General features: G+C 39.7%; 2 protein-coding genes and 2 long non-coding RNA genes across 6 annotated transcripts in view; 1 reads left to right on the top strand and 3 right to left on the bottom strand.

The window, feature by feature from the left end:
- The window catches only part of LOC148153795 (uncharacterized), a 186,741-nt gene that overhangs the window by 146,511 nt on the left and 15,403 nt on the right, over positions 1–24,827 (bottom strand). The window lies entirely within an intron of this gene.
- ch25h (cholesterol 25-hydroxylase) lies at positions 460–2,074 on the bottom strand. Its single transcript, XM_014975064.2, has 2 exons — positions 1,529–2,074; positions 460–1,430 (listed from the first exon to the last, which is right to left on the bottom strand). The coding sequence occupies exons 1-2, from the start codon at positions 1,949–1,951 to the stop codon at positions 1,104–1,106; spliced, it is 750 nt and encodes a 249-aa protein (XP_014830550.1). The 5' UTR covers positions 1,952–2,074; the 3' UTR covers positions 460–1,103.
- LOC148153796 (uncharacterized) lies at positions 4,571–7,303 on the top strand. Its single transcript, XR_015761490.1, has 2 exons — positions 4,571–6,730; positions 6,869–7,303. It is a non-coding gene; the product is annotated as an uncharacterized LOC148153796 (long non-coding RNA).
- rpp30 (ribonuclease P/MRP 30 subunit) lies at positions 9,555–22,257 on the bottom strand. Of its 3 annotated transcripts, XM_015007197.2 has the most exons (11): positions 22,105–22,257; positions 21,158–21,216; positions 20,950–21,072; positions 20,773–20,844; positions 19,537–19,626; positions 19,347–19,463; positions 19,233–19,262; positions 12,691–12,728; positions 12,388–12,467; positions 12,198–12,272; positions 9,555–9,716 (listed from the first exon to the last, which is right to left on the bottom strand). In XM_015007197.2, exons 1-11 carry the CDS (start codon positions 22,184–22,186, stop codon positions 9,679–9,681), a joined length of 804 nt encoding a protein of 267 aa, XP_014862683.2. In that variant the 5' UTR covers positions 22,187–22,257; the 3' UTR covers positions 9,555–9,678. The 3 variants fall into 3 exon arrangements, with proteins under 3 accessions (XP_014862683.2, XP_087872595.1, XP_087872596.1); XM_088016469.1 differs by lacking the exon at positions 12,691–12,728 and having other exon boundaries at positions 12,388–12,475; XM_088016470.1 differs by lacking the exon at positions 12,691–12,728 and having other exon boundaries at positions 12,388–12,444.

Genomic DNA, 24,827 nt, shown 5'->3' with positions numbered 1-24,827 from the left:
TGCTTAATAAAAATTACAGACCCACTTTAATGGATCATATGTTCCAAAGGAACAACTATAAAATAGTTCCTTATCCCAATTTTGATCCAATCTTTCTGAAGAGACAAGGGTAGAGTGGGGGTGATGGTAGGGAGGATGTTCAGAACTCGGTGAATCATCTGCATAGTTTACTCAGGTCTGACATCTGGATCTGGAATGTAACATGAGATCATTAATATATTACAAACAATGTGATCAACAACATCTGATCTGAATTAAGTGATCAATAGCACGTACTCAGCTACAATTGGTCAATAATATGATCAGTAGCTGTCAAAGAGATTCAGTTAGCAGAATCGGAATAAATCTTCCAGAATGTTTTCCCCTTCTGGAAAACTAGCTGGTCAAGTAATACATTAATGTAGAAAAGGAAGTGGTAGCTTTAAGAACAAACATAGAAAAAACAGTTTACAACAGGAATTGTTACTCCTTGAAATATTTATTTGATTTCTTTTCTCAGTGCATTATTACTTTTACATTTTTCACAGTAGATTTCACAATTTCCTTCAAACACTATTTCCTTCCAATAAATTCTTATATAATATTCCTCATCCTCCTCCGCTTAATTTATCATGTTTTGTCATCTCCTTCCTCTTCCTGCCCAGCAGCTTCCCGCTCAGCTTATTCTTGCTTTCTGTTCATATTCCTTTCACTTTCCTCTAGGGACGAGGAGGTGTGTATAAAACTACACACACTGTGCAGGTTAAACTGTTCAATATAAAACATTTTCTGACTGTTTCAAGATCAACTTTAAACTAAAACAAAAGTCTTTAAAGAAACAGAACCTGGATCAGAACTTCACTCCGATTGTGGGTCCTGAAGCAGCTCCATATGAAGACTGACAGACTTTCCACACACTACTGGAAGCTTTAAGTCCGGCTCAAAGCTTTGACTGGTAATAAATACATCAATAAATATAAGTATTGCAGCTAAAAAAAAAGAGAGCTTCTGTACTGGCCCATCAGTTTACAGTCTTGATCACTTCATGAATATCGGTGTCTGGACATCTTGCAGCAGTCTAAGCTGAGTTGCATTCAGGAACACTTCGTCCCCACAGCTCAGTCCTATGTGTACAGCGTCCCAGTCAAACGGTCCCAATGTGTGAAGTAAGGTGCATAGTTGTATTTCGACTTGATGTGGTGGAGGTCATGGTGGCGTGCACCGCCATACAGGCCGAAAGGGATCAGACGGTGTGTAGCCCAGGGCAAATCATAACCACAGTGGTCCTCCACCGACAGCCAAATGTTCACAATGAAGAAGAGCATCTCTGTGAGGGGATGGCAGCCCAGCAACAAAGGGTTGGCAGCAGCAAACAGGCCCAAACTCAGTGTCTCCCAGACCCCGGAGTACTCTGCAGTCAGTGCCGAGGTGGAGGTGTAGGTGTGGTGCAGCTGCAGAAGAAGGAAGAAAGGTGAGCATAGGGAGAAAAACTTTCAGAAAGATCAATAAAAGCTACAGAACATGATAAAACCTTAAACTCTGAACCAACCTTGTGAAAGGTGCGATATAACCAGGGCACCTTGTGGTGGAGCAGGTGCCAGATGAAGCTCTGAAAGTCAAAAAGGAGCAGGCAGGCCAGGACCTGAGCTACCATTTGAGGTAGGGGTGGAGCCTCCTGGGGCAACAGCACTGGTCGGAGGTACCAGTTGAGCACAGTGAGGGGGAAGATGAAGATCAGGTGGTTATAGAGGGTCAGAGCCAGGCAGCTTTGCGCTGTGGTCCAGTTGATGGAGCTCTGAGGCTGTAACTTGTACCTGTGCACCAAGCTCCACCTGGAGGAGAGCAGGTCCAGCAGCAGGAATGGCAGGCAGAAGATCAGGTACACAGTCAGGGAGAAGAAGACTGGGAAGAAGGGGGAGTGCAGGAGAGACGAGTGTCCTAGCAGGAAGCTCCAGACTGGCTGTAACAGCATAATTCTGGATCTGGTTCAGTCTGTTCAGAGTATAGCTAGTGGTTCAATGTCTTAGCTCTTCCATCGTCAGCAGCTTTTATAGGCAGGTCAACAGCCTATCCCACTTCTGACGCAGAGCATTCCCAGCCCTTGACTCTGCCCCATGCCCTTATTTAGACTCTTCCCTTTCCTTCCTGCTTGGGGAAATTCCTCCAAGTGGCAGAGGAAACTAGCTGCAGGCTCCAGCATTCCTGTCTAGGCTTATCTGAGTTTTGTTCTTGGGATTGTTCTTCCCATCAGACCTCCAATTAAAACATAAATTAGATTATTTCTGTACAATGATTTATTTACAAATCTAGTTATGAATCACTGACCAGCATACTGTTGTGTTAGGGAATCTGTGTTAAAAGTCTGACTTGTTAAATGTGTCACTGAGTCAGAATTTCCAATCATAGATAAAGTTCTTCTGAGGAAAACGACTCCATATCCACATATTCTGAACTGTTCAACATGTCGGCTGTCAGGATGACAGATAACTGAAGATTTCTGCAAACAACTAGCAGAACTCCATTTAACATTAATGTTTGTTTCTAAGTTTAAACTGGGACTGTATTTTGTAAGCAAGAATTTATCAGATCTTCTAACACAAACAAATTAATTCCATTTATTTGTTCATTTTAAGCTTGATTTCATAATATTTATAATGAAAACAGAGTGACTACAGTTTCAGCTTTCTGCTTTGTTGTTAGAAAATTTTCCAAGCCATGATCCAGAGCAAAGAGTCTGTGTGGAGTTTAAAGCCTGTCTAACATGTGTCGAGAAAAGTCGAGCTCATCCCACTTCCCCATGGTGGAGATTTTAGTTTAATAATAACAATGAATAAAGTTACCTTTAAAACTAATTACACAGGTGACATCAAGACCCAACAGTAGAGTCAGACGGTAATGAAATTAATCTGGTTGTGTGTGTTGTTACTGTGTCCTGCAAACTTTGCTTTAAATCTACTTTTTCTATTTAATCATAAAAAATCATAGTCAGGCAGAAAGAGAGTCATGGAACAGGAAGAGCAGGTTTCCTGAAGAAAGGGGAACTTTCCAGCCTGCAGTGAATAAAAATAGTTCAGAGTGCTCATTTCAAGGCATTAAAGGTTTAAAGAATAAAATCTAAACATTTTGAGTAATTGGATAAAACCCAGAGTAAAATACTTGAATTAATAATGATAACTTATGATTAAACCAATAATTAATATTGGTTTAACCAATGGTTGATGTTGGTTTGATTATAAGAATATTTACACTTACTCTTATACTTATGGAAGTACTTAAAGGTGAAAGAAGTAACTGTAACTTGGTATCAAATAATTGGAATAATGGATTATTCTAGGTTTCTTTTCAGAAATGTCTGTAATAACTCACATTATGATAATAATAAGAGTAACTAATAAGTAATGCTTATTATAATATTATAAGTGAATGCTAAATCAGAGAAACTAAAAGGTTGTAAATGTGATTTTAATATTGAACTTGAAATGGTGTAAAATGTGTAACTGTAATTAAAGGTCACTGATGTTGTGTTGGAGGTCGATGGTAGGAGAAAGATTAGGGGGAAAGAGGAACTGATAGGAGAGCAGAGGTGACCAAGGCCTTATTGCTGAACTTCAAGTTTCCTAAGAAAAGGTTAGACACAAGAGGACTGTTGAGCAACCCTGGGTCATTAGAACAGACATCATGTCTCCAAGACAGTGATGGATATGAGATCATCTGTCCAAGCAGTCAGCCAATGAGAGAGGCACAGCAACAAAGCTAGCCAATGCAAACACACCAAAAGGGTGGATAAACCCTTTATAAGGTGGGTGCAAAAGAGGAATCTTTGGTTGGATCCTTCAGGCATCTTCGAGCCAAGATCGAGATGGACAAAGAACTCTGCAGCTGAAGAAGAGCCGGAGCCACGGAGCCGAAGACTGTTCTGCACATGGGGACCAACCCGTTAGCCCCGCAACATGTGGCTTCAAATTGCACTTCTTTCATCAGCTGGGTCCGGACCCCAAAGACAAAGACCAAGGCAAAGATGAAGTTAAAGACAAAGGCAAAGAACAAAGGCAAAGATGAAGAACTGGTGTGTTCCTTCCGTGAGACCAGCTCGTCTACATCTCCATGAACCAGAAAGATCGTGAGACGAGGAGAAAGGAGATACAGAGCTGCAAGACAAGAAGCTGAGGACCGCTACGCGCATGAGGAAGTCACCCTGAGGCCCAAGACTGACTTAGAGCAGCACTCTAAGTCAGTACTCTTCCTGCCAGCACCCAAGTCCTGTGTGACCTCACCATCGAAGCGGAGACAAAAGCTCATCAGACCTGCAGGGACGGCTGCCCTCATCGATCAGCGCTGTGAGCCTTCTGCTGCTGCAACACTTCCTTCATCAGGCCAGTTCTGGGGTTCAAAATGCCAAACTTCGTCCGTCTCTCTCAAAGTTTCCCTTTTTTAGTTCATAGTTTCAGCATTAGGGAAAGATAGATTAGATTATTGATTTTACTTATTTGACTATTTCTGCTACTGATTTAAGCTGTACTGACCCTTGCGAAATTGCCTTACTAATAAAATAATTAGCATTAAGAAAATCTAAAAGATGTTGTGGACATTCAATTAATGAGTCACCTTAAAGTTCTTAGATGGTTGTAAAATAGCTATGAAGTTTGATTCAGGGAGGAAAAAGTAGAAAATGTTTTATAGGTTGCTTTTAGCCCAAACAACACCCTTGGGACTCGCCCAAGTCACTAAAACCTACCTGGTTCAGTAACAAGTGCAAGTTGTAATAAAGAGAAAGAGCGACCGTTAACAGGTGTGCTCTGTGAAACTAGCTGATTCCGGGCTGCTCAATCTGGCTAATTCACAGGGTGAAAAAGGGTGGGACATCTGGAGGCATAGGTCGTTAGAAACCAGGCTAGTCTTTCTCGCGTCCAGCTTAAACAGAATGTCCTCTATATTCTCATCTGGAGTAATACTCAGGAGTTAGAGGCTTCTCGGACCCGTTAGACGGAGAGCTGGGAGCAACATCTCCCTCCTCTCAGAAGGGGAAGTAGAGAGAGAGAAGGGGTGGGGGGTGTTGCGCAACAACACATGTTGCCGTCTGAAAGAGCAGATATTTGCAGATGCTGTCAGGGAACAATGAACAGATCAAAGGCAAATGTCTGCATGAATAGACATGTGTGGGCATATGTGTGTGTGTGTGTTGTCACAGAACAGAATGAAGTCATTCTTAAGTTCTGAGACCTGTTGATGTTCTGATCTGCTTATGGTTTGCATCAGTTTCTTCTTTTTTGTGCTCCGTCATCTGTTCTTATCTTTTTGGAGTTTCCCCAGTGTTTCCTGAGTGCTGGGATTTTAGATTATGATGCTAGATAGTATTTTTTGTCATATTACCTTGTTGTGAAAAATAGGTGACGTTTATTTTGGCACTGAAGTAGAAACACTTCCAGAAAAGTGGACAAAAGTTCTGTTCAGCAGAAAAATTTCAGAATAAGAATACATAAAATATGACTGAACATAACAAACCACACAGCTTCTTAGAGTTCAAACAATAAGTTAATGAATTGGAGCTGCAACTAATAAAACTCTGAAAACATCAAACTCTTCATTTGAATATCAAATGGAAGCAGGCACGTACAGAGGGGGGAGAGCTTGGGGGCTTGAGCACCTGCCCGTTTTGCTCCTTGCCCCCAAGTGCCCTTTTGGTCAATTTTTTAATTTTTTGGTATTATATTTTCCTAATCCCTCTTCTGACACATAATATGTACTAAAATTATTTGAGGAAAAAAAAAAAAAAAAACCCTTCTTCCCTGTATCGTTAATATCAGTCAATCTTCAGTATTGCTTATGTAATAGGGGCACATCACCCTTCTAAAACCGATCATCTCCATAATGGATTTGAATATCCCAAAGAAGCAGGCACGTGCTAATTTCCCTGCCACCTAATTTCCTTTGCTGCATAATGTACATTGCATTTATTCTAGCATTAGGTAAATGTATCTTGAAGGAGAATAGCACTTAAATAAAAGTCCAACAAGGATTTTCATTTAGAATTAAAAATAACTCACTCTGAATTACCATGACAGATATAATGTATGTAATTAAAGTGTGTCATCAATGAAGGGGAAAAAACTCAATCCAGACTTTAAGTAAGTTTAGGGTCTGGTTCGTAGAGTACGAAGTTAATTTTTTTCCCCAATTATTCAATAATAATAATAATTAAAAACAACTAACCTCAGTTAAATAAAATAAAATTGTAATCAAAACGTTTGGAATTATAATGATTTCGTTTTTTAAAACTAAAAGTTTTGTTTAAAAAACTTTTTTTAATTAACTCATTTTTGTCTCATGAACTAAAAAAGTTATTTGCCAAACAAACTTTTATTTGCACACATCAAAAATCTTTTGTTGCGATTTTGGGCCCTGCCCCCGACGTCATGTGAGAATCACAAGCAAAACTTTGAGTCACAAACAAAAACTTAGAATAGCAAGAAAAGATTTCTGATTTATTTGCATAACAAATAAGTTTGTTATGCAAATGTTTTCACTTCATGAGACAAAAATGTGTGATTTTAATTTTAAAACAAGTTTCTTTAAGCAAAACTCAGTAGGCTTTTCTCATGGTGACATGCATCAACAATTAAATTTTTGCTTTTGTTTTTATTTTTTTCTGCAGTTCCACATTAAAGTTTGATGCAGCTCTGCTTTCCTGAATGGACCATCTTTATCTCCACTGCAAGTGTAGCAAACAGGCAGCTCTTTTTTACAGATTACTGTGAGCGATTTACCCCCTCTCTAACAGATGCTGTTTTTGTGTACTTTATATATTCTAATTTATTTGGGTAAATGTATTGTGTTTGGGGAAGTAACTTGATTTGTTTGCTTATTTTAATCATCTTCTCATCTCTTTAAGGTCACCTGGTCATGTGTTGCCATGGAAGCGCGCCCATGAGCAGTGCTGACAAGGACCTGGTGTTTCCAATCAGCCTCAGTGGGAAAATCCATTTTCTGAGATGTATTTTGGATTTTGTTTGGGCCTAGATTGTTTTTTGATTCTAGTTTTGTTTGGATTAATTGTATTTGTGTAGACATTTTTTTAGGAATATAGTTTAGTACAAATGTTTGTTCTTTCTTTCTGGAAATGTGAATGTCTCCACCCCTCTAATCTTTGTGGAAGCCAATCCTTTAAAAGCCAGGTGGTCCAGATGAGAGGGAGATTCTCCCTCTTCTTGTTGTGACTGTTTGCTATGCTGTGAACTGAACTGAATTGAATTGAATTGAATTGAATTGAATTGAATTGAATTGAATTGAAACTGAAGATAAAAGAAAAATATTGAGAGCTCTAAAACTGCTGGGTCCATTCTGGTTTTTCTTTGGTCGCAAACTAACAATTACAGTACACTTAAAGGTTGCATTGTTCATATTTTTTAATAGTGTAATTCTGTAAAGACAAAATATGTCTGGTGGTATAGCTCTGATTTACATATCTTGCTAAATTGTGGGTTTGAATATTGCAATACTTTCCTATAACAAAATAGACCTGCAGAAAGAAATTACTAATAAAATATCTTACATATGCATAGTTGTATGCTCTATATCAGGGGTCTCAAACTCAATTTACCCAGAGTCCGCTGGAGGCAGAGTCTGGGTGAGGCTGTGCCGCATAAAGGATTCCACAAAAAACATTTAAAAAATATCCTCAAATGTCATCAACATTTAATTATTTCTCCCAATACATGAACTGCAAGCTTTGGCTTTGACAAAGACATGATGAGGGTGTGACAAAATTTAGGGTGCGTTCACACTGCAGCCTGAAGTGACCCAATTCCGATTTTTTGTCAAATCGGATTTTTTTCGCCGGGCCGTTCACACAGTCAAACATATGCAACCTGAATGTGTTCTGCCGTCTGAACGGGCAACCGACCTGTAAGTGTCCCGCATGCGCAGTAGAGGGCGCAATAGCGTCAGCGTTCTCAGTGTTCTGCCAACCGCCATAAAAAGAAGTGCTCAGTGTTTGCGGAAGTAAACATGGAGGCTAACGGTGGAGCTTAGCTTACATATTTGAAGTTGTTGTCCAACCGGAGCAGCATATTAACAACTTAATCCTCATTATAGTCCATCAAAGTTGTTGTTTTTCTTCCCGCTTGCGTACAGAGAATAGTAAGATTTGTTGAGTATCAGTGGTTCAGTTCGGATGAATGTGGCCTGGACGTTAGGTCGCAGGCTCCAGTATGAACGCACCGTAAGTTTATTCCACTTGGCGTCGCTCTTGTTCTGTGTTTCATAGAAGTCTTTAGCCAGCTAGCATCGTATGGAGAACGTCTCGACCCGTAACGTCATTACCCCTTCTACATGTCACAACAGCACGGTGGATGACGAGCAGCCCGGTAGCAGTCGCCTTTCTCTGCGTTTGATCGTGGCATTTGTTAATGGTAGAAAGTACCAGAATGGCGACTGCAGAGAAGGGCAACTGGTACCGGACTGTTCCATCATCCGCCGCACTATTGTTACAAGTGTAGTGTGCATGAAGTCAGTGTAGCTTAGCCTAGCACCGAATGTCAGCCATGACGAGGAACAGTGGGCGGGACTTCCTTCAGAGGTCGGCTCACCCTGTGGGCCGCACTAATGTTATACAGTCATATCACGGTGGGGGCCGCGAGAATGAGACCTCTGCTCTATATAGAGATTTTCCTTAGCTTTGATTGTATATCTCACAATTTTGTAATTTATCATTGTTTATCAAACTCTGAAAGCTGTGTGGCTTTTTTAATATTCTGTCCTAGAATGTGGTTAGATGTGCCCTTTTTTTGAGCAACTGCCCCTTTAGTGGCCTCTTCACGGCCCTGGAAAGAAGGATATTCAAATGAACAATATCCTGACTGGTGGACTGGTTCAGACCTCCAGCTGATGGTCTGACAGTGGAGTCAAAGCTTCAGGGCTTCAAACACAGCAGCACAGTGACATCTGCTGGACATTTAGAAGTTCAAATAGACATAAAAAATCAGAAGCACACTGAATTACACACATGACCAGGGCCAGCCCAAGAGTCCATGGGACACTACACAGAATTTGGTTTTGGCGCACTCTAGTTCTGCTAATAATGTTGTCTGGCTGCAATAAACAGACTGATTATTAGATCATTCACACACCTGCTAAAATCTCTTAACAGTAATGTTTACATTATATGTGGTCATGTGACGTATAATATAGGATACATTTATTGGCTGATTTATTGGCACCAATTTCCTTAACTTTGGTGATCGACCGATACTTACATGTGAAGGGTAAGACCAATAAGATCTTATCTACCTCAGCAAAGGTTTAAAAACTAGCCACTGTCCTCTGTTGCTCTTCCATGAGAGGTTTGACTGATAGACTGGCCCACCAGTTCATGTCTGCATTGTTTACAGTTAACAATAGTGACCCCAATTTTGCCAACTCAGTGACTTTTTTGCTACATTCAGTGACAGTTCAGACAAAAAAAAATGTATTGGCCAAAATCAAAATCAGCAGGTAAAACTTTTTAAAGATTAGTAATTGGCGGTCGGTCAGAAAACTGCAAACGGTTATTCCTCAATTAGCTAAAAATGAATAAAGAATTTATTTTCCAAACTTTATTGATCCAAAATTATAAATCAGTTTTCATGAGGCAAAGCATCTTCAAAAAGAGACAAGGACAAACAGTAAAACAAATGAGAACAGGCTCTGCCTCCTCAATCCCCGTCAGGTTGGTTTGGGTCGTTTGGCAGCAGGAGCTTCACCTGTTAAGGCAAGCAGTAGGAAGGAGAATGAGAGAAAACGTCATTCAACAGGTAAATGTGGCTAAACTGCAGTAAACACTGGCAAACAGGGAAAAACGTAAACCTAGGCAAAGAGAACCAGGGGAACAGGAAAACAGGAGGGGCTGGGCAGTGCGTCTCTAGTCTGTGACAGTAGATCATGCATATCATGCATAGACGTCCATGTGACAATATCTTATTTAAATTCATAAAAACCAAACAGCTTACAGTATTTTTATTGTAGTTTTCACATCTAAAATAAATATTTCTCAAATGACGTATATTAATACAACTAATCATGGATCCCTTTAAGAAACGCCTGGTTAGTCTATACCAACCATCTGAGCCATATTAGATACACTGATAGAAAAATGATAACAGTTTATAATTTTGCCCCCTCTATCACTACAGTTTGAGCAACTCATTTAAGACAAAACAGTGATTCAGTTTGATTCAGTGACAAGACAAGTACAGAAATGACACTTCTTTTCAATACTTAATAATTACCTTATTTGTACTTATTTGCAAGTATTTGTACTGATTCTGTTGCAACTTTTATGAAACCTGACAAAAAAAAAAAAATCTGAGGCTCAAAGTTAGAAAACCCGTTAGTTTGCATACGTGATTAACACTGATTTATGGGGGCACGGAGGTGAAGTAGGGTGGAGGGTGCAACTTATTTCAAGGCCTCGGTCCTCTACACGGCCAACATGGGTTCAAGTCCTTGTATGACTGATGTCAGAGTTTTGTTGAGGGGGGTGAGGCGTCTCAGGCACGTCCTAACGGGAGAAGGACCTGGGGAAGACCCAGGACACACTGGAAGGATTATGTTTCTCGGCTGGCCTGGGAATGCCTTGGGATTCCCCCAGAGGAGCTAGTCCAAGTGGCTGGAGTGTCTGGACCTCCCTGCTACCCCTGCAACCCGACTCTGAATAAGCAGAAGATGGATGGATGGATGGATGGAAACTCATAATTACTTCAAAAATGTTATATATTTTGTTATATTTCTCACATATAATATAGGATACATATACATGTATATACGTATATATACATATATACACATGTATATATATGTATACCTCCATGGGTGAGGTCGCCATTTTTTTCACGTGCGCAGTCCATGCTGGGTTGATGATGCAGTTAGAATCTTTCTGGACTGGAATTTATTGAGTAAACACAGGAAGGCTAACTTTAAAAATAAAAATAGATGAGTGCATCACTTCTGACATGAAAAAAAGAAGAGTGCGGTGGGAAAGAGCCAAGCAACTTTCCAAGGACTCGCATTTGTCCTCTCAACATTTCTCTCCAGAAGACTAAGTCATTTGTAAGAGCAAAATTGAAGGATCTAACAGGTGGGCTTTACCCTCACAAGCTAAAACCAAATGCCATGCTGACAGTTTTTATCCCCAAAGGGACTAAACCCCACCACTGGCTAATAAAAGAACAACGCTGGGAGAAACATCAAAGACAGGCAGTGATGGAAGATGTTTTAATTGATAAAGTTATTGCTACTGCCAGCAGTACCAAATGTGAAACCATAGACCAGACACTGGTCTGTGGTTTCACATTTGGTACCACAGACCGGTGGTAGCAAATGTACCACCGGTCTGTGGAACATTTGGTACAGACCGGTAGTGTGTCCACATTTTATTTACTTTCACTGCTCAATAGGAAGAAACACATTAACAATAAACAGTTCGTTATTTCATTACTTTGGCTAAATATGATAAATTGCCACCTTATGCCTTGGAAATCAAAACTAGCAAAACTGTTACATTGCTTTCATAGACTCAGCTCCTTTTTCTGTCAAAGGTAAACCTGCCAATATTTCAATTATATTTAGCTCTCTAACGCTTACTTTAATAAGAAGAGTTTGAAACTGAAGCAGCTGAGCGTTACCACTAGCTGACAACTGAAGACCAGATCCTAAACAGAGCACATCAATTGGTTTCCGCACCACAAGTTCTGACCAGAGGCACATTTTATTTAAAAAGTTAAAGTTTCTAAATAAAGTAAATAAGCAGCACAACCACCACCTTCTTTGGTCAACTCTTTCCTCTTCTTTCGTTTGGTCCTCCTCATCTTCTTTACCTCTTGTGGTTTCTACATTCCCATCAATTTCAACATTCAAATCCTCAAAGATGTTACTCATTGCTGTTGTTCTGGATGAAGCTAGCGCAATCGGGATTAGCATATGACATTTACCCAGAATGTATTGCAGTGTAACCAACATAAGGACGTCCATGTAACAATATCTTATTTAAATTCATAAAAACCAAACAGCTTACAGTATTTTTATTGTAGTTTTCACATCTAAAATAAATATTTCTCAAATGACGTATATTAATACAACTAATCATGGATCCCTTTAAGAAACGCCTGAGGTTTTATTTAACTCAAGTTCTACAGCTCAGAGTTAATGTTGGTATGTATCTGATTCATGAATATGAAAAAACTTACTACCGACGCAGTCCTGAAGGGTGTCCTGCTGACTGATCCGGGTGTACACAATGCCACTAGCAGTCTTCCTGGTTTCTGAGGACAAAAACAAAGTCAAAAATGTGATGCAACAGGAGACTCCAGATGAACAGACAGACTGAGATAAACCAACAGGAAGCTTCTGTAGCTGCAAGACTTCATCATAATTTACCTGCATGCAGTAAAACGGCTCTGCAGGTGGAAGACACAGCTTCTTTAGAGTCAGCATCTGACAGACCAAACAGCGCCCCTCTGAGAGACTTGTCAGGAACACAACACACCAAGTTTCACTGCAATACACTGAATCCAGTTCCACACTATACTACACATAAAGAGCATAACATGGCACCACAGGCGTGCCATCACACTGCTGAACTGCTGCTCCACACACTGGAGTCTGATGCAAAGTGTTGATTTCCATGTTCCTTCAGAGTGGGAGGGACCTATCAGACATTTATCATCAGCTGGAGGATACAGATTAATAATGTCATAAGGTCCTCTAAGCTCCAAAGCCTTAAAAACACACAAACACAAAGTTAGAGAGCTATGCTGGCCCCAGAGGACCTAACTGTCACTTTGATGTTTCATCATCGATAAAGTTTTACGATAGGTAAGGGTACCTACAACAGGTACAAAACATAACAATTAAAAAAATACAAGTTTGAAAACAACAAAAATAAAATAATTTAAGAGCCACATTTTCAAGATGAAGGCATCTTCAAAGTGCTTCATACAATACTTCCCACCATTAAATATTTTTTCTGTTGTAGGTAAGGGTACCTACAACAGGTACCCTTACCTATCGTAAGTTATTAACGATAGGTAACAAATGTAATTTGATGTTTTGCATCATTAAAAAACTATTAACAAATAGTACTTAGTGTTACTGAGTGTTACTAGCGTTAGCAAATGATAACCAGCATCAAGGACCTTTGGTTAATACAGACTGATTGGGTTCTATCTATTGATTAACACACACTAGAGGTGTGTTAATCAATCGGCCACCAATCATGATCGGCCGAGTTCTGTGAAAAAGTGTATGATTGGTGATACCGACACCTGTATCTCATTCGCAGAATGCATGTGCAGCCGTCTCCTCTTTCCTTCACACTGCGCAAACGTGCAGGTCCGAACCCCCCCACTCTTGGAAAATTCTAGAATTGTCCTCCCCCCCAAAGAAATCATGAAAGAAACCCTTGTATTTACACAATATCAATATAAAAAAGGCAATAGAAACTAAGAATGGAGTAAATCTGCCATTCATCTAAGAAAAAGAACAAGAATAAATTTTTAGGTCCCTCCCCACTAATGTTAGAACAATGGTTCAGTCCAAAGTGAAAAAAGAGCAACAGCTGTGCTGCTGAAAGGAGGAGCTAGCTGTTAGCTAGTGATGGGCAAATGAAGCCTCATGAAGCAATGAACCTTTCCAGCCCTTTGCTTTGCAAAAAGGTTCATTACTCGATGCTTCATTCATTGCTCTATAGTGACATCTGCTGGTGAAACTGTAACAGTCTTGTCACTCAGTTGGATCATACTTCCAAAAATTACTAAATGCAATATTGTTACAAAGTTTTCATCAAACTCATGTTTAGTAACAGGATAATCAATGAAACCATATTTAATTGTCATATGTTTTAATTATTACAATTATTTGTAACCAATCTAATCCTGGTTTATGTTGAACGTTAGTGGTTGTGTCGGGTTTTCTTTTATGTCATAGATGGATTTGACAATAAAGACAATTGATGTTTTAATGTCTTGAGAGTGCAGTGCCTGTTGGGGCGTTCACTTTTTCTTGGATTTCTAATTGGCTCTAATCCCTTATATTTGGCTACATGTTGAATTTTAGTTCTGCAACAAGTTTAAATCTGTTTCTGCTGTGCAAGACTGATATATCTTTGCTAATCAGACTACAAATAATAGTGGAACTTTGCAGAAGGTGAGAAATTGGGAGGTGGAGGGGTTAATTATTGTTATCTAGAAGAATTTTATTGTGAGATTAATCTCAAAAAACTCTCAGATGTCAGATTTTCGTCTTGCTGGCTCCATTTCAGACAATCAGGTTTATTTGTGTAGCACGTTTCAGCAACAATGCAGTTCAAAGAGATTTACATCATAAAATCACAAAAATATAGTTATTAAAAAAACAACATAATCTACAATTGAGAAAACAAGTAACAAACAATGCATTTTGATGAGTGCCATGAATACACATCGAATATGTTGGTCAATGTTCATTTTATTTGGCCACTGAAGACAAATATCATCCTCTGATGCGCTACCAAATGGACAACCCATGACACAGCAAGGCTCATCGCACTTTTATTTTGAAAACCGACACGCAAAATGAAGCAGTCACGTGACCCATGCAATGGGAGGCCTTGTTTGTTGCCAATCACGTGGTTTTCAGCAAGACCACACAAGCCTCGAAGCGGGGCTTCATCGGACACGCCCCCTTTTTACTTGGTACAAGCCTCGAAGCCTGGATTCAGATAGCCCATCACTACTGTTAGCTGTGGCTCTGCAGCACTAACAAAAACCCTCCAGTAAGTAAATACTTAAAGCAAAAGACATGTAACACATTTTATTTACTTTCACTGCTCAATAGGAAGAAATACATTAACAATAAACAGTTCGTTATTTCATTACTTTGGCTCAATCATGATAAACAGCCACCTTATGCCTTGGAAATCAAAACTAGCAAAACTGCTACATTGCTTTCATAGACTCAGCTCCTTTTTCTGTCGAAGGTAAACCTGCCAATATTTCAATTATATTTAGCTCTCTAACGCTTACTTTAATAAGAAGAGTTTGAAACTGGAGCGGCTGAGCGTTACCACTAGCCAGTGTTGTGGTACTCGAGATCGGTCTTGGTCTCGAGTCCGGTCTTAAGACCGTTTTCTGATGGTCTCGGTCTTGTCTCGGACTCGACCGCATTTGGTCTCGGTCTTGTCTCGGACTCGACCGCATTTGGTCTCGGTCTTGTCTCGGTCTCGGGCTCTGAGGACTCGGCATTTTATTTCAAGACCAGTCGAGACCGCAACTGTGAAAATATCACTAAACGTGCAGCATACTGTCCAGTTTATTTGTTAACATCTTTGTTTTCAGTGGATGCAAAACGCACCAATTAAAATCCAAGCAACTACGTGTTTCTCCCCTTCCCCCTCCCCTCCCCACCTTTCACTCGCACGCGGCGCTCCAGGACATGCGCAGTGGTTTTCTCTCAGCGGCAGAAAATGTTTGTCTAATCGTCAGTAATATAATAGCGCTGCATAAATAGTAAGAAATCCGATGGCCAGAGCTAACTCAGCAGCGCTTCGCTTTCAGAGACGATGGGGACAACGTCTAACTATTTTCGTCACTTAGAAAAGTAGCTCAAAGAAGGTAAGCTCCGTTAACGTGATGTTAGCAAAGCTAGCTGTACAGAGACACATAAGCATTGTGATGAAAAAAAGTCACTGTCTGAGTTATTGTGCGGAGATGTTGACTGACTTGTCGCAGATATAGGACAACGCTATGTCCAAAAGTCTGCAATATAGTGATGTGACATTCAGAAACAGTCGATTCTTCTCCACGGCTCTTTATTTATTAGATAGGACTGGAGTGTCACTTACTGAGAGCCGTTGTTCTATCAGATTACCATACGCTGTCAGAATAGCATACCTGCAGTGAGTACTATGCCTGCGCATGCGCATTAAGAAGTCCGACCGTCAGAGGAGTTGTCAGTTCACCATATGCAGCAAGTTATGACGAAAATAAGTCATTAAATTGTTTTCAATGATAACTATATAGATATACATGTGTTGTCATGGTTGCAAAGTGTATTTAAAGCAGGTCTGGCTGCAGCTGGAGTCAGCTACAACACACGCCCGTGTAAAACTCACTTAACCGCTAAGTCAGGATGCCATACAACTGTTAATAACAGATCTACGTCATGATTCTATGTTCCTAGCATACATGCAGTGAGTACCATGCCAGCGCATGCGCCTTAAGAAGTCCGACCGTCAGTGGAGTTGTCAGTTCAGCATATGCAACAAGTTATGACGAAAATAAGTCATTAAATTGTTTATAATATGACATAATATGATAACTAGATAGATATACATGCATTGTTGTGGTTTCAAAGTGTATTTAAAGTAGGTCTGGCTGCAGCTGGATGCCATACAACTGTTAATAACCAAGTGTATGATGATCTACGTCATGATTCTATGTTGCTGATTAATAAAATCATATGGTAATGACAGCGTATGCATGTCTGAGCTAAGCGTACGACTATCTGACAACGTATGCTGATCTGACAGAACACCGTGAGTTTGTGCTAAGCGTATGACGATCTGACCTGACAGAACACCCGTTCTTTGTTCTAGTAATGCTCTGTGTACACTGCATCATTATTTAATTATGTACGTTGATATTTAAATTAACAAATAACTAAAACACAAGAACGAAAGAGCACGAAGAGCATGCACATTGCTCTTTGTTTTTGTTCAAAGTGGCAGCTGTAATGTCTGCCATGGTGTCAGACTACCTGGCTTCATGTACTGGGATAGAGAGTGAAAACAGACCCGATGAGCGCCTTCTGTTTGGTTACTTCTTGCTTGTTGCTCCTTGGTCAGTGTTCATAGTTGAGCGTTATTTACCGTCAGGGCATTGCCTCAATTGCTATGTTTAATGGTGCAACAGTGGTGGATTCTTATATGAGCAATATGGGCAAATTCCCAGGGTGTTATGTTTTTAGGGATGGCACGAGACCATCACACATTGTAACACAGAAATGGAATATTTAATATTGGTAAAATGTGTTAAGTATTTAATATCTAGGTGTTTTTATGGGGATATGGATCTTTCAGATTATTCTGAGAAGCAATTTCGATCATATTTTACATTTTATTGTGTCATGTAGCACGGCCGCTGGTCTTGGTCTTGACTCGGTCTCGACTTTCCTCGGTCTTGGTCTTGACTTGGTCTCGGACCCTAAAAGTCTTGGTCTTGTCTCGGTCTCGATACACTCTGGTCTTGGTCTTGTCTTGGTCTCGGGTTATGTGGTCTTGAACACAACACTGCCACTAGCTGACAACTCTGTATGGGAGTCGAGAGCGTTGCGGCAACTGCAGCTGACAGTAAAAAAAATAAAAATAAACTATGCCTTTGTTTCTTACCATCTTCAAAGTAGAGCCTTTAAAACCACAAAATAAAATCTGAATATTTTTCTAGAAAACTCTGGTGCTGACCTTTATGTTTAAGTTATGATACTTTCCAAATATTTAATTCCTACATGTTTATAGGTTTTAACATGGACACCCCCCGCCCCAAAGAAAAAATAAAAGTTTAAAGCAACTTAAGTTATAATTTAAATAACACGACTTGTATTGTAGAACCACTGCAATAAATCAATATTTATGCGGAATTTTAATCAGTGGAGTTACTTATTAAATCTTATTTTTAGTCAGAGCCTTAAGTTTTTGTAAAGGTGTAGCAGAGATTAAATCTGTGACACTGAACCAAACTCAAGCAACATTTGAATCTTAGTTTGACTTTTACGGGTCTCAATGGGTTCATTGAGAAAAACACTTTTGTTATTCATTGCTACTTACTAGTCATTTCTGATGGTGCAGCTTGAACACACACACACTGTTCCAGTGACTTAACAGGAACAGTCACTGCTTAGTTTTAACCCAAAAAAGGATTTAGAACAAACTTAGAATTGTGGAGTACTCACTTTAACCCAGAAAAGGAATTAGATCAGTCACTCTTTAGCTTATTTTATCAGAAACTGTAGAGTACTCACTATTTAGAAATGGAATTAGATACTTAGCAACCCTGAACAGGAGAACTTAGTTTACATACTTTAGAACATTAGATTAGTTTTCTTTTCTCTTTCCTTTGGTTTGTTATTTTGTTTGTATTTCCGTTTAACTCATGAAAAGCACTTTGAATTGCCGTGTTGCTGAAAATGTGTTACATAAATAAAATTACCTTACCTTACACACAAAAAAAATAAACCACATTATTCTGTAACTTTGTCGACCCCCCCCAAAAATTGCTCTTAAAAAATTTCCCTGTTTATGGTCCCTCCCAATAATGAGATGGGATTTACGCCATTGTGAGAATGAACGGGGAAGTTTGCGTGTTGCGGTGGAAAATTACCTCCGGGGTGAAGGACGTCAAAATGCATCAACACAACAAATCTAATGTGATATTTAAAAGACAAGCACTTGACAGTTTGGCTACATCGATCTCCTCTGCCTCCTACTGTGTTCTGCAGAATTACTCCGCTCAGTCAGAAACAACCAATCAGAACCAGCAATAATCAGCTGATTATTGCTGGTTCTGATTGGTTGTTTCTGCTAGCTTGATAGCTTGGCTAGCTATAGCTTCCTTACCTGATGTTTTCTCTTATTTTTTTCTATTTCCTCCTGAGGCGGTCACCCCGTTTATGGGCGCTCTCTTGAAGAAGAAGGGAAGTTTCTCTGTCACCGAGATGTGGCCAGTCGGGCTGCAAGGCCTCAGCCAACTATCCCCCAATCCCATTCCCCCCCCACCCTCGTGTTCTTGCGTGATGGATGGTTGTAACTGAAACTGCAATTTCGTTGTCTTTGTGACGACAATAAATTCTTCTGATTCTGATTGTTTATTTTGATGCAGCCTGTGTTTGACTTTGAATGACTGTTTCCTTTTTTACTTGACATTACTTGGTATAGGCACATTTATTTGACTCATGTATAATTTATGGTACCGAGAGCCTTACTATGAAATATTATTTTACTGATTGCAGGTTTTTCAGTTGTCCTTTTGACTGAAAAGCTGCTGTGTTGTGCCTGCAAGTATTTAGCATGTTTTATGCCTAAATTAGGTGAATTTATTGCCAGATCATTTTTTTATTTTGTCAAATCACATAGTAGCATTAATACCTACAGCAAAAAATTAACAGTCAATCCAGGTGATCGGCAATGATCGGTATCGGCAGCAGAAAACCTGTTCGGAGCATCCCTAATCCACACATTATTGATCACTGACCTTCTCAGCTGCACTTGAGACGATGACATTCTGAAAGACAAACGGCTTTCAAAATTTCAGACCTGAAAGTCACATCATGTTGCAGCTCACAGAATCATATGCAAAAACACCAACCTTTCCTTTGCAGCTTTCCATCAAACAAACAGCGTTGGCAATAGTGTAGCGCCTCATGGTGGAGTCCCTGAGTGCTGAGGCATATGACACCTCAAACACCACTCCTCTGTCAATGGCCTACAGAATGAGAAATGCAGTAAACACTCACAAACAAGGAAGCAAGCCAGGAAACTTGCAATGAGGTGGTCACCCCGTTTATGGGCGCTCTCTTGAAGAAGAAGGGAAGTTTCTCTGTCACCGAGATGCAAATGATGTCAACGTCACACAGCATGCAGGTGGTCTGTCACAAACACACAGTGTTACTATGCATTACTCCGTTAAAACTATTAGAGTGCCCTTAGCTCAGAGGGAAGTTTTTCAGGATTGATACTTTCAGACAGATGCTGCCCCTGAGGGAGAAAGCAGAGACACTTCCTAAAGACTCTAAGGCAGTTTTACACTGCAGCCTAAAATGAAAAAATCTGATTTTTTTTTCTCTTACGCAAGCTGTATCAGAATTTTTTTCATGACAGTCTGATCAACACAGATCGAATTTTTAGCAATGCAACCCAGGCCACTTATATATGTGGTTTTAAATCCAATATGTATCTCAACTTTTCAAATGTGACCTGGCCGCTTTCACTCAGACTGTAAGTCAGTGATACTCGACAACATCACCAACACACACAAGCAGGAAGAAAACAACCATCATGGCGGACAATAATGAGGATTAATTTGTTAATGTGCTGGCTCCAGTTGGACAACTACTTTTAAACCACAACATATGCTCCACAATTTCCCTCCATGTTTACTTCCACCAGCACTGAACATGTGCTCTACGTTTGACGTTACTATGCTCTCTATTATGCATCCGCATATAAGTTGCATCTATTTGGAAATAAGAACAACCACATTAAAAAAAATCCAAATTGACGAATAAGGCCTGCAGTGTGAATGTAACCTAAGGTCAAAAGAATTCTGAGCCTTTTGACGCTGCATCAGCAACAAAAGTTTCTGAAAAGTATAATCGTTAATGTGAGCCTGCAAAGGAGGTTAATACTGCAAAAGAGACCCTGTCCTGCCTCTCCTCCTGCAGACTTCCTGCTTGGTGTAACTGAACTAACAGCTAAGCACCAAGATCAAGGCTGAATCTTGGTCTCCTCCTTCCACCTAACCCTCATTCTGACATTTTTTCTCAGCTTCCCATTCCTGTGAAATGGAGGTCAGCAGAGAAAAATAGCAGTGTAGTCTGTTGTGAATGCCGATATATCATGCTTCACTATTACTTGTTTTTCTCAAATGGAGCAGCCATAATTCCCACATGATGAACTGTATGCTGTCTTTTGGCCAACACTGAAAACTTTGTTTCTTTAACACTGAGTTTAAAAAAATGGTGAAGAATCATTCTGCTTCAACTCAGATTAAACAAAAGGTCAGTAAATCTCACATGGAAGAGCTTCTCGGTAGTTGGCTGGATGGCCAGGAGGTCAAAGGCGCGATACTCTGTAGCATTTGGCCTCTAGGAGAGCAAAACACACAAACACACATCACAACTTTATAAAAAATAAATAAATAAAAACTTTCATCTGGTACTCTGATCAACATTCTCTAATGGAAAACTCACAAAGTGACTGGTCTCTGACATCACCACTGTTAGTCTATTCAGCACTTTGATTGGATGAGAGCGACCCTGTACCACAGGCAGATGACCAATAAGCTCACTGATCGGCACTGGTGATGGAACTTCCTACAGAGGGAAAACAAACAGACTTTACTGAGCAATGACTGACAGGAGTACTGGATGTGTCAGAAAACACAGCAGCCAACCGCACCTGTTTCTTCTTGGTTGTGGGTTCAAATACATAGTTGATGGCGACAGTGGAGAATCCCACTGAAGAAAGAACAAACATGCTTTAATTAAAAACAGTAAACCTAAAGTGGCTTAATTAATGGTTAAAATATCTCATTAATTTTACCAATGTTAATCTTTATATAATACCACTTAATATATAAAAAACAGAGCAATATATTTCATCATTTGGTATTTAGAATACCAAATGATGAAATATTGCTCTGTTTTTTTGTGTTTCGTTCTTTTTTAAAGCAACGTCATGAAAAAACACTGATCACCCTGGGCCCCGTGGTAAATTTGGTCTTGATCCAGCCTCCAAACCTAACTCCTTATTTGTATAAATATTTTGGTAATACTCTTTAAAATACCAGAATTTTCTATTTTTGGCTAACTGATGACTTAAATGTAAACTATTAAATCAGATGTTATAATCAGTATGTCAGTACTTGAATAGACCTTTTATTTTATTTTACATTTGCTTAATTAAAGCTTAAGTAATATATTACTTAAGTTCCTTTCTATTTCTAAAGAAAACATTTGTTGAACGTATACTACTGTGATTCGAGTACAATTTTGGGGTACTCTAACCACGTCTATGAACAATTTCTCTATGAATGACTTTTAAAAAAAAAAACAAAAAACACTGCCGTCAAACAATGTCTATCACTACAGCGGTCATCCCACCCATCCCACCCATGAGAGTAATACGACACGGGCCGTGGTGGGTCGTATTTTAATTTCTGAGACGTACATAACAATCAACCATGCACACACCCCTGTGGAAGCTAAAGCACCCGAATTGAACCCACGTCGGCTGGCTTGACCGCGTATCCAGGTGTAGCCATCAAATGAACTTGTGATACCCCTGTTGTTATTCTGAACTATAACAGACCAGACGCGAGTCAGGGTAACTGGAAGTGGACTCACAGTGAGCGGCTGTCTCTACTAGGCTCTGCAGGCGGCTCCTGTCTGCAGAAAACAGCACATTCAGATCCATGAACACAGACATCCTGCTGCAACGAGGTGGCTGCTACGCATGGAAACGAACTGACTGCTGGGAGCGGGAATCTTCTTTGACGTTCTTGTAGGTTTGGCAAACAATCATGATGTGCATTACTGCCACCAACTGGTGATGATACACGAAAATTTCTTCTTAGTGTGAGAAGAGGGTCTGAGTGGAAGATTGAGAGTGTGTTTGTATAAGTTCTATTTTGAGGGGCAGCTTAGGACAAAAACTATGTTTTGTCTCACACACACTACTAAAGACTCATACACACATGCAAAAACACTAGAATTGCACATATACACTATTAAAATATTACACATGCATACAATTTTACTTTCTCTCACACACACAAAAGACTAAGATTGCATATATACACTACTAAAATATCACACACACCCATACGCACAAAGCATACAGACATAGTATTCTGAATGATAGGTCGAAAATGTATGTGTGTGTGAACTAACACTAGGCTGAATGAATGGGGATCGTCAATTTCCGAACCAAACAAATGTAAATAAATGTCTTGCTTTGTGACCAACTGACACAAAAAAGTGGTAATTCATACTATTACATGAGACACACTATCCTTAATTAACATTTTAAGTAATATTCAATACTTTAAATAATTTTAATATTAAACAATGTTTTCTTCAATAGCTTTCAAATCGTATACTCCATTAACTCAAAATTAGTGTCAAATTGTTCTACTAGACTGTATAGATGAAGCACACTCAACCTCAATCCATTTTTATATTTTTTAGCTTTTGTTGTCACAATTTAGTATTTTTCTTCAATAGCTTCTAGGTCATGTGACCTATTGAGTCAAAATAAGTGTGAAATGATTCTACTGGACTGGATAGATGAGGTACATTCCATTTTAGGAAAATTTTCATTTCAATAATTATATTCAATAATTGTATTATTAACAAGAGACACCCAAGTGGAGACATGAAGTTGGAACAGAAATAACGAAAGTTAAAGATTTTAAGTACTTATGGTCCACTGTCCAGAACAACGGCGAATGTGGAAAAGAAGTGAAGGAACGTGTCCAAGCAGGGTGGACTGGGTGGAGAAAAGTGTCAGGTGTGATGTGTGATAAAAGAGTATCAGCAAGAATGAAGGGAAAGAGGTATACAAGACAGTACTGAGATCGGCAATGCTGTTCGGTTTAGAGACAGTGGCAATGAGCTACCTCTAGCTCTAGGAGGCAGAGCTAGAGGTAGCAGAGATGAAGATGTTGAGGTTCTCTTTGTGAGTGACAAGGACGGATAAGATCAGAAATGAATACATCAGAGGAAAAGCTCATGTCAAATGTGTAGGAGATAAAGTCCGAGAAGCCAGACTGAGATGGTTTGGACATGTACAGAGGAGAGACACTGAATAAATCGGTAGAAGGATGCTGAGGATGGACCTGCCAGGAAAGAGACCTAGAGGAAGACCAAAGAGGAGATTTATGGATGGAGTGAAAGAGGACATGAAGGTGGTTGGTGTGAGAGAAGAAGATGTGGAAGACAGAGTTACATGGAGACAGATGACTCACTGTGGTGACCCCTAAAGGGAAAAAGCCGAGAGGAAAAGATTTTCAATAATTGTATTGGGAGTGGAGTGCTTGTTGGGGCAGACAGTATTCTTTGAGTTTTGATTTGCTTTCTGGAAACTAAAGGTCTTCAAAAATTCGCTTTTTCTTGGATTTTGAGTTGGCTCTCTGATCCCTTATATTTTTACTCATCAGGCCAGAATGTTCCAACAGCTCTAAGTCTGTTTCTGCCGAGCAAGACTGATATATTGTTGCTGAACAAAGTAGTGGAAATTTCAAGAAGGTGGGAATTTTGGAGGTGAAGGGGTTAATTATTTTTATTTAAGAATCTTATTGTGACCGATCATCTCAAAGTATTCCCAGATGTCAGATTTTTTTCTTCTTGCTGGCTCCATCTCAATTAAGTTTATGTGTGTAGCACATTTAAGCAACAATGCAGTTCAAAGTTCTTTACATCACAAAACACAAAAATACAAAGTCATAAAATACACCATTATCAACAATTGAGAAAAACAGTAACAAACATTACATTTTGATGAGTGCCATCATCAAAATCATTAATACGCATGAAATATGTTGGTCAATGTTCCTTCTATTTCAGCCAATGCTGAGGACAAATATTCTCCTCTGATGCGCGAGCAAATACAATAACCCATGAAGCAGCACGGCTCATCACGCTTTTATTTTGAAAATCGACACGCAAAATGAAGCAGTCACGTGACCCATGCAATGAGAGGCATCGATTGTTATCAGTTTTCTACGGTGGCCGACAGGTGCAAATGCGCAGCAAAAGAGAAAACATGCAAACAAAAGAAAAGACACCCCCGAATCAAATGCAGCAAACAAAAAAGAAAACACCCCCGAATTAGAAAACACCCCCGAATCAAATGCAGCAAACAAAAAGTGTTGAAAACGGAAGTGCTCCAGACCACTATGGGGAGTAACAAAAAATAGCTGTGTCCGAATTCAGGCTCTGCATCCTTTCAAGGGCCCTGAGAAACTGATCCTTCGAAGCATAGACATAATAAAAGAGTACACCCCCCTCCCCCCCACGATTGGCTGCTCCGGCGCAAATACACTTTGCTTTGCTCAACCAAAACAGCA

This window comes from Poecilia mexicana, unplaced genomic scaffold (genome assembly GCF_051168715.1).
Source record: "Poecilia mexicana isolate PSO_F unplaced genomic scaffold, ASM5116871v1 scaffold_19, whole genome shotgun sequence".
Classification (NCBI taxonomy): Eukaryota; Metazoa; Chordata; class Actinopteri; order Cyprinodontiformes; family Poeciliidae; genus Poecilia; species Poecilia mexicana.
The sequence above is the reverse complement of the archived record's forward strand: the minus strand, read 5'-3'. Positions and strand labels throughout refer to the sequence as shown.